The sequence below is a fragment of the Grammomys surdaster genome, unplaced genomic scaffold (genome assembly GCF_004785775.1).
Source record: "Grammomys surdaster isolate TR1022 unplaced genomic scaffold, NIH_TR_1.0 125146, whole genome shotgun sequence".
Taxonomy (NCBI): Eukaryota; Metazoa; Chordata; class Mammalia; order Rodentia; family Muridae; genus Grammomys; species Grammomys surdaster.
Genome location: NW_021620042.1, coordinates 890,129 through 908,627, shown reverse-complemented (window position 1 = coordinate 908,627; position 18,499 = coordinate 890,129). Strand labels below are relative to the sequence as shown.

The 18,499-nt window shown below is 44.4% G+C and overlaps 1 protein-coding gene across 1 annotated transcript in view; it reads left to right on the top strand.

Annotated features, from left to right (window-relative positions):
* Nucleotides 1-6,101: 6,101 nt before the first annotated feature.
* Nucleotides 6,102-18,499, top strand: part of Arhgap10 (Rho GTPase activating protein 10) — a 196,862-nt gene continuing 184,464 nt past the window's right edge. The window contains exons 1-2 of the mRNA XM_028785172.1: nt 6,102-6,169; nt 6,507-6,787. Coding sequence (XP_028641005.1) covers nt 6,102-6,169; nt 6,507-6,787 — 349 coding nt within the window. The remainder of the gene's footprint in view (nt 6,170-6,506; nt 6,788-18,499) is intronic.

Genomic DNA, 18,499 nt, shown 5'->3' with positions numbered 1-18,499 from the left:
ACACACACACACACACACACACACACACACACACACACACACACACACACGATCTTAACTGCTGGGCCCTCTCTCCAGACCATTCTCTGTTTTTGTTTGTTTGTTTTTTCTTTCTGTGTTTCCCTCCTCCCTGTGCTGGGATTGTGATGTGTAGGCTACAGCAACCCTTTCACTGTATTCTGGGGATCAGAACCCAGGCCCTTAGCTTTTGTTAGGGGTATCTTCTAGCCTCTGGCTCCTTCTTGGTTCGCTGGTTTATAAAGTCTGTAACGTACTCATTGCATTGTAATGTATGTAATGTAATGTATGTAATGTATGTAATGTAATGTATGTAATGTAATGTAATGTAATGTGCCCAGGTGCAGAGAGCTGGACCAGCCAGTGATCTTTGACCTATGACTCATGATCTGGGGCTTTGCTCAGTTTTATTCACATCCGCAATTGAAGTAACTCCACTGATCTCAGCACAACTGTGACTGTTACCAACAGTCACACCTGCTTCTGCTTCTTCCGATACAGTTTCTTGGTCTCCACACCCACTGTACTGTCTTGGATTTTATTATTCCTTGTGTGGTTTTCTGTGGTTTTTAAATCTTGCTTCAAATATATATATATTTTAATATCTTAGCTATAGTTTCATGACCCCCAGTTCATTTGTGAAGTTATACTTTGTGACATAATATGTGTATGCATGACACAAAAATGACCTACAGTTGTTAAATATTAAAGAAAAGAGCATACTAACATGAGTATTTAAGTATTTCAGCATAGTAGATACTTTTCTAACTTAAAAAAATTTCCCCCTACATGAACCAATTAATATTTGGTGTTTGGGCATGTGCGTGTGAGTATAACCCCTCAGCTGACCTGATGCTTCTCTGTGTGTTGTGTTTCCAGAGGCAATAATGGAAGCAAATAACCTGACTTGGTCGTATGGAATAGGCCACACAAAAGTCAATAAATGCTAAAGGTGCTGTCGTCTGATTCCATGGATCTTTCCTGTTCTTTTAAGTTCTTCTGTCTCTAGTAGTGTGTGCATCAAGCCACTGTTACCTGAGTGAGTTAGCGCTAATGGATGGCTGTAACTATTCCATAAAAGGCCTCAGGGCACAGAGATCTAAGACAGGCCAGGTGAGCAGGGGAGGCCTGCCTATCAAGCTGTTTGTTTATCCAGCCTCACTGAAGAAATGACTCGAGTGTCTAAGTCTCGTGACCTCAGACGTGGACTTGAGACTCCAGATGTTTCCCATAATTATGTCTTGTTCTTCATGCGTTGTTTGTTCTATTGTAACTGGGGCAGAGTGGGAGGCTCAAGTAGGTGTATCATGCTTAATGTACTTCATAAGTGTCTGAACAGAAGGTTTAAACTTTTCTCTGTCACGCTCAATGGATTGCTATCTACTATAATTACTGTCTTGTCATTTAAAAGGAAAAAACACTCAACCAAAGAAGCAGCTAGGGCCTTGAGCTGTGCTTATACTGAGAAATGGAGTTCCCCACTGTGAGGGCAGGTCACCAGCAGTAGAGCCGAGCATGGGGTTAGCCGGAGTGGGCTTTCCGCAAGGCTACTCTTCAGTCAGAAGCTGTTTTCGTGGATTACTAGTTGAGGTTTAGCTCTGCAGTTTTTAACTTCTCCAAGCTACATGTCTGGTTTTCATCTGTGTACAGCATATAAAGCAGACATGTCCATCTTGGCAGCCTGCAGGCATTGACTTTGATGAGCACCACACTGCCCTGTTCAATTTTGTCTGTGATAGAGGGCTTTGTGTTTGCCGTGTGGATTCTGCTGCTCAGTCTGCCCTCCAGTTATCAGAACTATGTGGATTGGTTCCTTCAGGAATCGATGATGGACAGATATCATCTAGACATACAGACAGTAGTGATTCAGGTATCTTTTTGGCTGTCTTCCCATGTGAAGCCAGGGTGCCTTCTAAATGAGCAAGTTCTTACTCAGGTCTTGCATTTTCTTTTTTTGGAAAAAAAAATTACTGTCCGTGCATGCGTGGGTACACTCATTGTGGCGCCTGGGTGGGAGCTTCAGAATAGACACATGGAGTTTTCCTCCACACTGAAGTGGGTGTCAGGGGTCACTCCTCAGTGCTCTCCCTGCTGAGCCGTTTCTTTGTCTCCCTGGCCTTGTGGTTCTTGTTGACCACTGTTGGTATAATAGACCTAGTTGTCCCATCTTGTTGCTTGCTGTTAGTATAATAGACCCAGTTGTCTGCTGACTTTGGTTCATTGATTTTTACCGCTGTACACCATTCTCCTGAGCTAATACTATCTGTGTAAACACTAGGGCTGTTTAAGGAATAGTTGTTTTATGGACATGCCTTTAAAAACAAATCTGAGCATGTACATGCATGTGGGTGCAGGTATACCCCTGCCGCAGCACACCTGAAGATACGAGGTATCTCTATGCTTTAGATATCAGGCTTAATGGCCTTTGACCTGGAAGAGTCTCCTGTCTCACCACAGAACTGTGAAACTACAGCGTCCAGCTTTCCTTGTGTTCTGGAGCTAAGCTCAAGTCCTTGAACAGAAATATGTATTATCATATAGTATATGAATGTATTTATATTATATATTGTATGTAAATATATAAATATAAGTAGTATATAATCCATTAATATAGTAACGTAAAGTGTATGATTCTATAGTAATATGTTCACAGAGCATGTTTGTTATATTATATATACATGTATCTTATTTGCCATAATCAGTATGGCTTCTCATATTACTTGGGCCAGAGAATGCTCAATGAGGTATTCTGATCTGATGTTTAACTCTCCCATATTAATTTATAGTCCCATAAGTGGTACATGAGAGAGTAAGCTACTTTCAAATTTCTTCCCAATGCGTACTTAAATTTATATATGTGATCGTCTTTGGCAAAGGATTGGTTTGGGGGTAGAATGGTAACAGCAGCTGTGGTGGAGAGGTGGGCAGGGGACACCAGTGAGCCTGTACTGCATGCCGGCGGAGGCCGTCAGTGTTGATGGAAAGAAGTGGACGCTTGTTGGATGGCCATGTGAGCTGGTTTACGCCACCAGTCCTTGCTGGTATTTGATTCTCTGTTACCGTTTGCATTTAGGCTCTTACCTCAGTTCACAATGGCCATAAAGACCCTGCTCTTCAGTCTGTTTTATTATTTTGAGGATCTAACTTGCGTGCTTTTTAGTTACAGATTATGATCATAGACAGTTAAGCATTATGAACTTGTGGGAGCACTGTTGGGGGCTGGATCAAAGGTGTTTTAAAATGTAGATGTTTTGGTTTCCATGATATTTAGCAATATTGTACAATAAACATCAAAAAGGCGAGGGAGAGCTGGAGAGATGGCCCAGTGGCTGCTTTTCCAGAGGACGTGGGTTCAATCCCCAGAACCCACTTGGCAGTTAAGAACAGTCTGTAACTCCAGTTCAAGAGGATCAGACGTCCTCTTCTGGGCTCTGTGGGCACCTGAATGCATGTGGTATAGTGAAATACACTCAGGTCCATACATATGCGTACAATATAATATAACAAATCTTAAAAAAGGATAACTTCCTAGAATCTGGCAGTGAAGAAACAATGTCTCTTCTAGGAGATGAACTTATACTACCATTCAAAACAAAATTCTTGGGATCCTAACTACAGACTCACTAGAAAGGATGGGCCTTCGCTCATAGCGATGGAAGTACAACCGCATCAGCAGTTTGTTAGCCAGAGATACTGAGCCAGCTGTGAGCAAACACTGCTGGGCAGAGCACCCCGTCGCCTCCCCCTTGCTTCTTAGGTTCCATAGGTTATAACGTTCAACTTGTCCAACTAGGAACCTCCTGGACGGAGACTTAACATTGGAGCAATCAGAGCTGGCGATAGCCCTCTGTTTGCAGTGTGTGCGGAAGCAGAGTCCAGGTCACTTGTGTACCTTCTCCTTTGTGGTAAGCTTTCTTGGGGACCTGGTGCCTTGTGCCTGTATTGTTTGCTGTGATGTGAGGAAAGAGTGAATGCAAAAAAAGTTACAACACTGGCTGCTTTTCTGCCCATGAACCAGATCCTCGTGCCTTCAGGTGACAAAGCATACACAGCCCTGCCATTCTGTTAGAATATTCTGCAAGTGCAGAATGGGATTATCAAGCACCTCCTGTTCTGTGTTGGGAGTGTGCAAAGACCACCAAGTGCTTGATGCTTTGGGAGTACGGGGTAGGGGTGAGCTTAGGCGTAATTATAGTGCAAGTTGTAAAATCAGTGTCATAGGTAACTTACACAGTGGCTTTGGGGTCACAGGGTTGTTTTGGGGTCACAGGGTTGTGGTACCTTTTCACTTGCAAAGTTAGTTCAAGCAATGAATGAAGCTGCTTTGGGCATCAGCGCTGGCCAGATCATAAGAAGGCCTAATGCTAATTATGCAGCTACTTGTGTGTTAGACAAAAAAAATCAATGTGGACTTAATTCTTATAGCATAATTTTAGTTCATATAGCCCAGAATGCAGAGTTTATAATTATCCCTACCCAAAAAGCTTTTTCCTGGGCTCCTTACAGTCATTGAGAAGCGTACTTAGGAGCATATGCTTGGGTGGATTGTTAAGACTCGTATTCAACCTAGATAGCCTGAACTCAAGACAAAAATAGATGTGCTTCAAATTGTGAAGAACACATTTAGTTATTTTCATGTGCAGGTGTACTGTCTGCATGTACTTCTGTGTATCACATGCATTCCTGTTGCCCACTGAGTCTGGAAGAGGGTTTCATATGCCCTGGGACTGGAGTTACATACGGTAGTGAGCTGCACAGTGGGCACTGGGAATCAAACTCTGGAGCAAATGCTCTTAACAACTGAGATACTGCTCCAGCCCAGCCCATACCCTCTTGTAATGATGTTCAGTGTTCCTTAGGAGACAGGAACAAATGTTTGCTCACTCTAGACCAGCGAGTCTCAACTTTCCTAGTGCTACAACACTAATACAGTCCTTCATGCTGTGGCTGTAAGGGTCCATGATTCACTGAAGAATGATAGCTCCGAACTCAAATTTCAAATAGTACGTAAACGCAAAGAGTGTTTTATTCTGCAGAAGTCCAGCTTGCTGAGGTCTCCCATTATCAGAATAGACAACCAAGTGAGCTTGCAGGCCTGATTTAAAGCACATTAGGGAATCCCAGGGTAGGTGACCTCTATGTTAATCTGTTGGGTCCATCTCTACAGACCTTCCATTACTGGATATGGGGTCTGGAAACTTGCTGGGGAGGTCTGGAAACTGTTGGCTGAGGAAGTAGCTGAGGAAGTCTGGAAACTGCTGCTGACCAGTGTCCTTGCCTCAGGCAGGGTGGTGGGGCAGCTTCTGAGGCCTGGACTTGTCTGGAATTGCCCAGTTCTCGGAGACAGAGATTTAGGGCTAGTCTCCTTAACTGTCCATTTGAAGCCTGTCATGGAGTCAGCCTGGCCTTCCCAATGGTGACACCCAAACATAACATGCTTTTTTTCCCTACATAACTGTAATTTTTCTACTCTTATAAATCATGTTTGACATGTAGGATATCTGATATGCAACCCCTGTAAAAGGGTCATGTAAAGTAAAAGATTGTTAAGTTCTGTATATATTAATTAATTGACGCTAGAAATTAATATGATAGCAGTTATTCCTTAACTAACCTTTCCACAAATAACCACACAGAGACCTTTTAATATTTCAAAGCCTTAGGGCTCAGCTGGGCAGACTCTCAACTTGCTCATCCAAGTTATTCCAACACCTAGCCCATGCAGCCACGTCATGAGCCAGACATTCCAGATCTGTAGTCATGTCCGTCTCCTCTCAGGTCTCTGGGCAAAAAGCTCTTCTTCCCGGGCTTTTTTCTTCCTCCTTGGAAGTCCCACCTTCCACTTCCTGCCCAGCTTATTGGCCATCAGATTTTTTATTAAAGCCAATTAAGGAATGCTTTAGGTAGGTGAGGAAGGACAGAGACACAATTTCACACTATGTGCTCCCGACAGGTTGTTCTACCCAAAAGGGGTTGCGAACCACTGAGAACTGCTGCTCTCCATAGAGCGCTAGCAGACCGAAGTAATGATTCCCCTCAAGTCCAGCTTGGTGAGCCAGTGAGTTTACAGGACTTAGAGTGGCATGGGTGGCCCGCAGCAGCGGCATCGCTGGCAGTGTAGACGAACGATAGAGTCCCTGGAGCTGCCCAGGTGAGAGCACACTGTCAATTCATTGTATCCCTATTGGAGATTGTGCCTCCCTAGATCACAGATGCTCCTTGGACCAGATGGCCTGCAAGGAGGAGGGGGGTCAGTGCAGGAGGAACTGAGTAGCTGAACTCTCAGTAAGGGTCTCATGTCCCTTCCTGTCTCCTCTCTCTGTGAGAGACTTAGGGTCAGCTTTGTTGAGGGTCTTAGAGTACTTACAGATGCTATGATGAACATGGCTACTGTGTGGTCTGTATGTATGTAGTTGTATTTGCCTTCTGAAAGTGTTCTGTGAAGGTACATCGTGTTCTTGGTCCCCCTTTATCCCACATGTCCACAGCTACCCATCTGCCTTGTTTACTAGAGAACTTACTGTGAGAAGGTTCACGGCTCTGAGGCAGATTAAAATCACATTCCTTTGCCAGACGGGTGAGTCTGCTTTGGACCTGCTGGCAGATGTCAGACAAATCTCCCAGGGTTACCTTGAAGAGATCAGACTTTTTGTGAATTTCTGTAGTGTAGTAATTGACAAAAGCAACTTCTGGAAGATGAACCCCTTGAAGACAGGTTGGTCCCGCATCATTCCCCCTGATATCTGGTCCATGGAGGTGCTGAGAAAAGGTGAGGCAATCAGAGAGGACCTGTTGGAGTCTTAGAGCCGGCTCTGATGGACCTCTGTGATGTTATTACTATCTTTAGAAATGGTTTTTGAAGACAGGGTTCCCTGTAGACCTCTGTAGAACAGGCTCACCCCGAACTCACAAAGATCCATCTGCCTCTACCTCGTGAGTCCTGGTGTTAAAGGCATGTACCACCACTGCCCGCCTTTTTGTGGTTATTGATGCTAAAGGACAGTGACTGATTTCCTGTGCTCTGCAGATAGAAGCAGAGTATATAGACTATTCGTATGCTTGCTTTTCCTGTAGAAGAGTGATCATCTAGAAAGATGAGAGGGAAACAAGTTTATAATTGCACGAAATATTTGCTGAAACCGTACTAGTACTGTGCAACAGAAATGAGCGGCACAGTAGGTCCTGTCAGTGTCTGTAATCCAGTTGCAGAGACAAACGTGTGCTGTAGTACATTGTGGTAAAATATGTCATAGGGTTGTGAACATTTTGCCGTTAGTCCTGCTGAGTGGGGACGATGACATCTTCTCATGGGAGAGATGGCAGCAGAACTAAGCGTGTGTGGAGAATGTTAAGTTTTAGACTTGAACCTAAATGCCTCTCACCATGTCAGCTTTATTTCTTAGGATAGGTTAGCATTACTGTCACAAAAATCCCAGGAGAGAGAGTTTAGAAGGAAGAAAACCTTATTTGGCGCATGATTTCAGTTTCTGTGCTCTTGGTTCAGAGTCTGCACTGAGGCATCATGGGGAAGTGTGGTGAAGGGAGGCTGCTTGCCTTCTGCCGGCTGGGACGGAAGCTGGGAGATGTCTCCAGTGGATGTCCTCCCCTAATGCTCCAGCGGAAGACACGTTAACCCATGTGTTAATTCACTAATGAACTTTCGAATGCTTATGGTCCATTAATATCCAAGGGGTATTCTGAACATTGCTTCATTAGAGATGAAGGCTTTGTTACCCCAGTCTCTGAGACGTGAGATTTAAACCATGGTTACCTTGATTACTGTTGAAAGTCTACAAACCTCGTTCTTGTTTCCCCTCAAGCTGCACTTTGTCTTCCACAGGACTGTACTGTGAAATGTCTTTTTGATGTCATTTGCTTGCCTTTTCCTTCTTCTCATACATTGTTTCCTGTGTGGAGAATGGCCAGTGCTGGAAATGCCCGGCACACGGTGGGTTCTGAGTTGCTGAACTAAAACGGACTGGATGATCTTCATGATCTTCTGGCCTCGGAGTCTTTTTGTTTGATTTTGTATGGCAGCGTCATAGTTACTAAAACTGTGCTGTGTGTGTGTGTGTGTGTGTGTGTGTGTGACTTTTCTCTTTAAAATTGGTCGGTGGGTTTTCAGTATCCTCAAGGTGAAGTGTGTAGCTCCTGGCCCGAGTGAGTCTTCCTCTTCGGCTCCCTCTAGTTCACGGGTATCTAGTTTTTCCTTTATCCCCTTTATTCTGCATTCCTCTGCACTTTCCAGTTTGTCCCATGGCTGGTTTCCATATTTAATCAACCTGCCAGAAGCAAGGATCACCTGGGGAGAGGAGCCATCAATTGAGAAAATGTCTCCATTGGATTGGCCTGCAGGCAAATCTGTAGGGAATCCTTTTGATTAAGGACCGATGTGGGAGGGTCTAGCCCGCTGCTGGGTGGTGCTACCCCTGAGCAGGTTAGTAATGGGGTGTGTAAGCAGGCGGGAGGAGCAAGCTGGGAGGAGCAAGCTGGGAGGAGCAAGCTGGGAGGAGCAAGCTGGGAGGAGCAAGCTGGGAGGAGCAAGCTGGGAGGAGCAAGCTGGGAGGAGCAAGCTGGGAGGAGCAAGCCAGTAAGCTGCACTCCCCCATGGTCTGTGCTTCATTTCATTACTCAGTTCCTGCCTTGAATTTCTTTCCTGATTTCTCTTCATGATGGACTACCACATTTGCCAGCTGAATTAACCTTTCTCCCCAGCTTGCTTTTGGTCATGGGTTTTGTTACAGCAGTAGAAAGCAAACTAGGACAGCACACCATTCACATCTCATTTCCCAGCAAGAGTCTTTTGTATCTCCCCAAGACCTGGTGGCACAGACCTCTTTAACAGTACCCATTCCAACCCTTCTTCTCCCCACATGGCAGCGCATGTGTCTGCACGTGTTCGAGTGGTGTGTGTGTGTGCATGCCTGTGAAAGTGTGTGAATGTGTGTGGATGACTGTCTGCTGGCACACACATGCATACATACACACACACACACACACACACACACACACGCACGCACGCGCGTGTGTGCGCGCGCGCGTACACTCACGTGAGCACACACACAGTTTTTCATGAGGGACTAACCCTCCAGCAACTCTGTTTTTTATATGTTGTTTATTATTCAAAGCCAGTTTAAACATTTTTTATGAGTTATCTCAATTAGAGATCTCAAATCTCAATGTAGAAATTTTTGTTGAAATATGGAATTCTTTTTCTAATTTTGGTAGTAGCATTTTTAGCACCCCTGCCCCCCCCCCAAAAAAAATCTGCTTGTCCACTGCTCTCAAAGGGTAGTTTTTCTGGATATAGAATTATGGTCATTTCTTTCGTCTCTTGAAAATGCAGGCCCTCTGCAAGATCAGTATGTGTTCAGCCCCTGAGCCACCTCTCTAGCCTGGGACTCTTCTATTTCTTTGGCAACATTTCCCCCCTTACCTTTATGTTTGAGGCCGTGTCATGGTGGCTGCTCTACACTATTTTAGGCTTCATTTTTTGCACAGTAGTGTGTGCTGATTGGCTTTTTTTTCCATCAGGCAGTGGCTTTCCTGGTTCTTCTGATGACTGACTTTTCAGTTGTATCCTGGACACACTGCCTATTAAGATACCCCGGGTGCTGGGCAAATCTTGAGTTACAGCAGGCACTCACCTACTCTGTTTAGTACGCAGATCGTGATACGGTGGCCTGTTTTTCCAGTGGTGGCTCAATTTTGAGGGAACCTTTGTGGAAATTCTTTAGTTTGATTGATCAGTTTTCCCTGGGGCTCTGTCTCATAGCTTCCTGCTACGCTGACTGTGAAGCAGAGGGACTTTCCCTACACTGGACTGTGAAGCTGTTTCTCAGTAGGGGAAGATAGTTTCAGGCCTGTGGGGACTCAGGGACTTCCCTGCTTGTGGCAGGATCCCTTGCCTGGAGAGGCCTGGGGCGTTGAGAGTCATTGTGGGGTGGTGTGGGACCTGTCTACTGGAATCCCACAGTTCTCCTCCTGTTTCTGGACAGTGGCTCAGTTAGGCCCGTGGTACCAAGGAGGGGTCCTAGGTCAGGCTACTTAGAACAGCTCGCTCTGTCTGCCTGGTCCATTGAACACATCTTGAGGCTGAGTTGCTCAGGGTTTGTGGGGCTTCAGATTCATCCCTCTTTGGATGGTATAAGACGTGTCTGGTGTTGTCAGGGGAGCTTGAGATTGATCTGGGCTAGCTTTAGACTGGCCTTGGATTTCCTTCTGTTGCTAGGGTGGGGTGGGAAATGGTAGGGCTCAGCACTCCGCAGACTCGCTATGCTGTGCCAGAAACAGTTGGAGTTTATTTTCCTGTATTCCTGTAATCTTACGTAAAAATTCTTGCTTTCTAGGTAAGGCATCTTGGAAGTCAGGTTAAATGATTAGACTTAGGAATTTTTGTTGGTGCTTAAGCAGAAACCAGAGTTGGGCATTTATGGTTTTGGCTTTTGAACATTTAACATATCAGGGAATTCACACAAGTGGAAACCTGTCCAGATAAGGAAGGAATCCAGTCTTAAATTATTGACTGAGATGGAAGGCCTACTATACATTTGATGAAAGTTTAATCATTTTTGATAAGATCTAAAATCATGTAGCTTCTGCCTGATCTTATGAAGTAGTCCTTCTTGCACAAGAAGGTTCTATAACTGGCCGCTTTCACTCTTATTCTCCTTCACAGAAAGGCCATGCTGGGATTAAGATGGTGACACTTCCCAAACAATTGACTCCTGTAACAGCATCGTGTGGGGCTTTCCATCAGGCAGAATTCATGCATTCCAGACATCAGCTGCTTCTCAGACCCTTCCCCACGACACCTTCTCTGTGTTACACAGCTGGAGAAGGCCACAAGTAAAGAACTTAGAACTTAGCTGATTTTTATTTCTATCTTTAAAATTATATATATATTTATATAAATATATATTTATTATATATACATATTTTTTTAAAATTTATTTTTTTCTAAGATGCTGGCATCAAACCCAGGTCTACTGCCTGGTGTGTCCTCAGCCCCTAACAGTCTTTTTTTTTTGAAAGAATAGATTCTCTGTGGGAATCCAGCTTCTTATGGAGGCATACAAATTCAATTTTATATCAATATTTATGTAATTTCCCCAAAGCTAATACATATTTATTGTAAATCTCACCTTTTCTGAAGATCTTTGGTTAAATTGGATGGTTCTTTATAATGTTCATGATACACTTGTGTCCTAGCTCAGTTGTTGGCAGGTGTTAGACACTCCAGGCACCTGCTAAGAGTTGGGTGGAGATGGGGGTGGGGGTGGGGTGTGAATTCGAGGTGCTAGTCATTAGTCCTGTTCACTTTTCTGAAACTCCTTAAAGACCCAAAGGAGTTAAAATTAAAGACACCATTCACCTGGTGTTGCTCCGCCCTCCTCCCTCCCTCCCTCTCATCGTCCCTCTCACCTTCCCTCCCCCTTCCCTCCTCCCTCCCTTCCTTCCTCCCTCCTTCCCTCTTCCCTCCCTCCTCCTTCCCTTCCCCTCCCCTTCCTTTCTCCCTCATCCTCCCTCCCTTCTACTGCTCCACTCTCTTTTCCTCTGTCTCCTCCTCCCATTCATCTACCTTTCCTCCTTTTCTCCTTCCCTGTTTCTCCCCTCCCTCCCTCCTTCCCTCCCTCCCTCCATCCCTCCCTCCCTCCCTCCCTCCTTCCTTCCTTTCCTTCCTTCCCTCCTTCCCTCCTTCCCTCCCTCCCTCCCTTCCTCATCTGTTGAGATGGGGTCTGTCTATCTCTGGCTGGAACTTCCTATATAGACCATGTTGAATGTATAGAGATCTGCCAGCCTCTGTTCTGAGTGCTGGGATTAAAGGTGTGTGCTACCACCCCTTACTGGAGAAGTTTTTATATAAAATATCCAGCATAGTAGATCCTCATAATTAAGAGTTGTGAATGGATAGTCAAAGAAAGTCATGGAAAATTAGTAGGTATGAGTGATTATATTAGGTAGTGAAAATTCGAATGATTACAGTGGTTGAAAATGTGTTGCATAAATAAATGACAATTCAAAAATCAAATACAATTTAGAATCAAATTTTAGACAGATAAATAGTTGGAATAGTTATGAAATACAGAATTTACATTAGCATGTTTTGGTATGAGTTATATGTAATGTACTATCTTTTTATGCCTATGGTTTGATATGAAATAAGTTTGTTTTAAATATTTTCCCTCTTGGGGCTGGAGAGATGGCTCAGCGGTTAGAAGCACTGACTGCTCTTCCAGAGGTCGTGAGTTCAGTTCCCAGCAACCACAACCATCAGTAATGGGATCTGACGCCTTCTTCTGGTGTGTCTGAAGACGGCTATAGTGTACTCATACATAAAATAAAGAAATAAATCTTTAAAAAAATATTTTCCCTCTTATGGCCTCTGTTTTGGGTCATCCCTTTGAATTCTATGTACTTTTAGGTAATGAAGTTCTTTTTCTTATTTTAAAGATGACAGCTTATGTCATTTCACACTTAAAAACACATTCCTTGTTTGCCTTGTCAGTTGGGGGACAGTGGTTTGGTGTGTACCACAGCTGAGACAGCAGTGTTCACCTGTGTCAGAGGGCATGAAGGAAGTGGGCAGAGTCTGAGAGGGGTTGGGGCGCACAGGTGGGGAAGACTGGTAACACCATGGGAAACAGTAAAGTGTGGGATGGAACCCAGGGACCGGCCAGCAGAAGGTCCACCATATACTGCCTCCCTCAACATGTGGGATGAAACCCAGGGACCGGCCAGCAGAGGGTCCACCATCTACTGCCTCAGAGTGTCCACTATACACTCCCTCAGCACAAACACTGCTCAGCCCACACTCAGCCACCAGACTCGTTTATTCAATGTCATATAAAGTGTATATGAACATTACAAATACCTTGATTATATGGAAAACTAGAATAGAGGTATAAAGTAGCCTTAATAAATGCTTTGTTTATGATGAACAAATAAAGGGGAGGTGGGGATTGAAATTGGCCCACACATTTGCCCCCAAAACCTGACCATGTCTCTTTACCTCCAAACACATTGATTCTTCAGGCAAATGTGCAAACACCTGAATGCATGGCCCTGGCTGCCTTTCTCTGTTGCTCTTTGGTGGATTGTTGTTTTTACACTCAAGAGTGCCTGTTCCTGCTATCCTGCACCTCCAGAAATTATGCCAAAACCACAAACAGTTCTGACATGCCCGAGAAAGAACAGGCCTGTTAGAGTTCCCCAGAACGGGTGTGTGACATTGAGTTGGTCACCCATGTGATGCCTTTGTTCCTTGGACAGTCAAGTGAAGATGTGCCAGGCGGTTCAGATTGGGCAAGCATATGACCTCATCATGGTCCTCTCTGGGATACAGCCACTAGTGGAGCAAGTTTTTCACCCTCCCTCCTGCAAGCCTTTCATATGTGTCTGTCACTTCCTCGGGCTGTATGATTTTGAGCAGGTTGATGAGATTCTGTCTTATGTGTTGTGTGTGCACAGTAATACACAGAACTGTGTTAACTGAACTGATAATGCACAGTGGCACACCTCCCATTGTGAGGGTCTTCCAGCAATGGCTCATCTTGACCCTTGAAACTGAATGGGATTTTGAGTGAGGACTTCGCAGATGTGATTGAATTATGGATCCTGAGAGTGAGTAGATGATCCTGGAGTGTCCTTAGGGTGGTTCTTAAGGAGTCACAGAGTGGCATGTGAAAACAGAGGTCAAGAGGGGTGCAGATGATGGCCATGGCCTGTAAGCTAAGGAATGTTGCCACCCTCTAGAAGCTGTAACCCTAGATCCTTCAGAAAACCACTGACTTAATTCCCTGGTTTTCTTTCCAATTGTCAGCACAGATTGATGACCTCTGTGAATGGAATGATAATATATGTTTGTTTTAAGCCATTGTATTTGTGATCATTGTTGTAATAGCATCGATGTGTTATCTGTTTTATCTTTGTGTGTGTATGCATGCATGTGTGCTCTCTAGAGGTAAGATCTTCTTTAACAAAAGACCCTGAGGTCAGGTGCTCTCTGAACACAGTTGACCCTTGCTTCTGTGCACTGTGGATAATGCATGTGAAGGACACGTGGCTTAGGGGAGATTGGATGGTGCTGTTGAGTCTGAACTTTATAGTGGGACCTCCAAAGGGTTTTTATAGTTAGTAAATTGCTTTGTAAGTGGTATGTTAGCTGTTAAGCCTTCTCCTTCAGGTATACGTATTTGTCTGGGGACATGTGTCCCTTGTACACTCAGCTTGAGTTCCCTGTACTTCATCAGTTTGTCATTTCCCATCATCCCTTTGACTTCAGATACCGTTTATTCTGTGAACAAGAACTTAGTACAGAGCTCACCCACACTGGTCAGATTTAGGCAGTGAAGGCCAGGAACACTTTCAACTCGGTATCACCAGATAGTGTTGGCCCACCAGCTGTTGGCCCACCACCTCCGATGGTGGCCTTCGGGCCTAGACCAGCTTAGCCAAGCTTAGGAGTGCACTGGGGCTCACAAGGATACTTGCACCATTTGCAAAATGAATTCTTTACTTTCTTGTGTCCACAGTGCTCTTCCTGTGTAAGGTGCTGCTGCTGGTGCAGTCAAACAGGAAAGCTTGAAAGTGTGAAGTCGGCTCGTGCTCCTAGAAGAATTTTGTTTTACTTCCAAGTTGCATAGATTAACATCATCATTATTTCCTTGGCAAGAGTCTGGCATGAAAATATTGAGCTCTTAGAGTCTGAACCTCGTTCTTCTATAAATAAATCATCGGTGACTTTAGATGCTGGTTTGAATGTGCACTTCTCTTGTTGGCAGATTTCTTGGCAGACCCTTACATAATTGACAATCTAGTTATTTAGGTCTCTTTGCCAAGGAATGTAAGCTTCTAGGTGCACTTTCTCCACTTAACAAAGGGTTGGAATCCAATATGATTTGTAAAATTTATGCACTTTTGTGAGTGTCCTAGTTACGGTTTCTGTGATGTGGTGAACCACCACAGACAACAATTTGGGAGAGGAAAGGGTTTATTTGGCTCACACGTCCATATCACTGTTCATCATCGAGGAAGTCAGAACAGGAACCAGCAGGCACCTGGAGGCAGGAGCTGATGCAGAAGGCATGGAGGAGTGTTGCTTATTGCCTTGCTCAGCTTGCTTTCTCATAGAACCCAGGACCCATCAGCTTAGGGGTGGCACTACCCACAAACCCACAATAGGCTGGGTGCTCGTCCATCAATCACTAATTAAGAAAATGCCCTACTGGCTTGTCTGCAGCATGATCTTATAGAGGCATTTTCTTAGTTGAAGTTTCCTCCTCTGTGATGCCTAACTTGTGTCAAGTTGACATAAAGTAGCCCGCACACTGAGAGCACACTGCATTCTTTATTCCCTTTGTAAGTTTCATGGCTTTAACAAATGGCTCTGCTATAAAGAATCACTATTCTTATGTATAAAGTCATCAAGGGCTTGCCGTGGTTGTTGTACTCGAGCCTGGAGTTTTTCCAAACAATATTGTAAGCTGAGGTTGGTGAAAACATTTCTTGGCAATTGTTAAGAACAAGTGCATATCAACAACTGTGGTAATCAAGAGAGAAACATGAAAATTCCTAGACACATATATCTACCAAGATGAAGGAGGAAACCCGAACAGACACAGTTAACAGATAATCTGGACACATGTAATTCTCACAGTTTAACTATCAAGAACTAGAAAACCTGTGAACAGATCAGTTCCGAGTGTAAGATTGTGTCTTCGTTTTGGCTCCATTGTTGTGAACAGACACCATGACCAAGGTAACTCTTACAAAGGCAAACATTTAGTTGGAGCTGGCTTACAGTTTCAGAGGTTCAGTCCATTATCATTATGGTGGAAGCATGGCAGCATCCAGGCAGACATGGTGCTGGAGAAGCAAAGGGTTTCTTGATCCAAAGGCGTCCAGGAGGAGACTCTGTATCACACTGGCCAGACTTGAGCATTTGTATGAGATCTCAAAGCCCCATCTCCACAGTGACACACTTCCTTGAAAGAGTCCAGTAAGGCCACACTTCCTAATAGTGCCATGTCCCATGGGCCAAGCATATTCAAGCCATTATAGATTGAGTCAATAATTAGAAATCGTTATGGATTGAGCCAATAATTAGAAATCGTTCAGTAAAGTAAATACCAGGAGCTCAGTGTGGTCACTCATTCCTGTAATCATCATGAAATTGAGGCAGGAGAATCACTGTCAGTTTTAGGCCAACTTGGGTTGTGAAAGTGAGATCTGTCTTTAAAATTAAATGAATAAATGTTAAACCCTAGGACCAGGCAGTTATACTGCTGATTTCTATTGAGTCTTATAAGAAACATGAAGACCACTTTTTCAGTTATTCCAGAAAGTTCTTGAGGAAGAAATTCTTCTAAATGTCTTCCATGTGACCAACATTATTTTATTATCAATACCAGACCAGCACACAGGAACCAATGGACTTTGATGGCTCGATGGGTAGAGGTGTCGGTGCACGGTCCTGATCCTTGGATCCTCAATAGTGGCAAGAGAGAGCCGACACCCAGGAGTTGTGCTGTGGCCTTGTATGCACATCTTCGTTCACAGTGTATGCATTAAAACATAGAATGACTAAGAGAAGATTCAAGAAAAGAATAAAACTGTAGGATAATATCTTTTAACGTAGATACACAAGACTTCAACAAAACAGTGCCAGTCCCAGTCTGTAGCACATCATAAAGATACACAGCATGATCAAGTAGAATTCAGGCATGCAGGATAGTTCAGCTTATGCAAATTAATATGTATATTAAATCAATAGAACGAAGAACAAAACCGTATAATTTTATGTATAGAGGAAGCACTTGATAAACGTCTACATTCTTTCTTGGTAAAAATCAATGGTTAACATTTGATATAGAAAGAATGTATCGTAGCGTACTATGGGTGCTAGGCAACAAGCTGTCACTGTACTCAGGAAGTGCTGACCTCAGTCTAAGGTCTAAGGAACAAGTCAAAGCTATCAACTCTCTCCACTTTATTTTTTTTTTTGGTTTTTCGAGACAGGGTTTCTCTGTGGAGCCCTGGCTGTCCTGGAACTCACTCTGTAGACCAGGCTGGCCTCGAACTCAGAAATCCGCCTGCCTCTGCCTCCCAAGTGCTGGGATTAAAGGCGTGCGCCACCACCGCCCGGCCTCTCTCCACTTTATTGCTGGAACTCTTGGAGTCACCAGGCAAGCAAAAGCAGTAAGACATTCAACTTATGAAAGAGGAAGTTCAGTTGTCACACTTGGTGCAAGAAGACCTTTTGTATAGAAAACCTTCAAAGCACCGTCAGCTATTTCAGAGCAAATACACAAATTAAGCAACAGTGCAGGATGTAACTCTAACACCTCACTCTTAGTAGTGCTGCAGCCTGCCAACAGTAAAGCGTTGGGGGTCTGTATTTTGCTTCTCCTCTACGCTATCAGGATGCTGCTTGGGGAGGCAAAATGCAACCTGAGATAGGGGTCCCAGCCCATGTGAAGAACACCATGTGTTTCTCCAGGTGAGAAACAGTGCAGGCTGGAGTCGAGGCTGTGGTTCTCAAACCCCTGGGCACCCAGACACCCCTGGGAACCGTGAAGAGTTGAGAATGGCCTTGGACCTAAGATGAGCCTGAGCTGGGGGTGGGGAGGACCTGGCTTAGCTCAGGGTGGGTGTCAAGAGTGCGGAGGGGCCTTCTGCAGGAGACTTAGGCTTGGCTCTGTATGAGGAAGGCAGTCCTTGATGGGACAGTCCTTGCTTGTCCAAACTCTTTATTCATGGAGAAAAAGGATGCATATGCCTTAATCTGGGTGAACCAGAGATTAATACCTTTTGCAGGAAGGGATGCCTGGGAAGGGAAGCTCATTGGCTGCCATCCAGGCCTATTTAGATACCTCATTAGCATACTTTAGGGCCTATGCTAGGAGACTGGTTGTCACGATCCTCTTAGTGAGGTGTTGTGGTCACATGCCCCAGGAGTAGATTCAAATGCCTACCATCCTCAATTATGAGAACTGCAGAGGTTCCTTAATCTGCTTGACCTTATCAGTTTTTCTGTCTTGTGACATGGTTCCACTTGCCCACAGAAATAGAATCCAGGCAAAGGACCTGGGAATAATGTAGAATGTCTTGAAAGTTAGAATGGGATCAGGAAGGGACTTGTGTGGATGTCTGAGAGTCTGATCAACCCAAAGGTGTCAGCTGCCCTGGTTAAGTCCCTAACCTATCTATGAATCTTAGTGTGCTCACACACATCAGTTCCATCCTGCCAGCTCATTACGAGAAATTCATGAAATAACATGTGGACGCCTGCCCTCAGCCTGTGTCAGTAAAGGACATTCTCCTCCAGTGGCCTCCGTCTGTCCTTCTTTAGTGGAGGAATGGAGCTGGCCTTTGCATCTAGTCATCAGACACTGGTTGAGTTTCACTTGTAACGATCTAGAAAGAAAGAAGCTTTTGGTGGACTGCATCACACGGGCTAAGGTGATTTGGTGGACTGCAT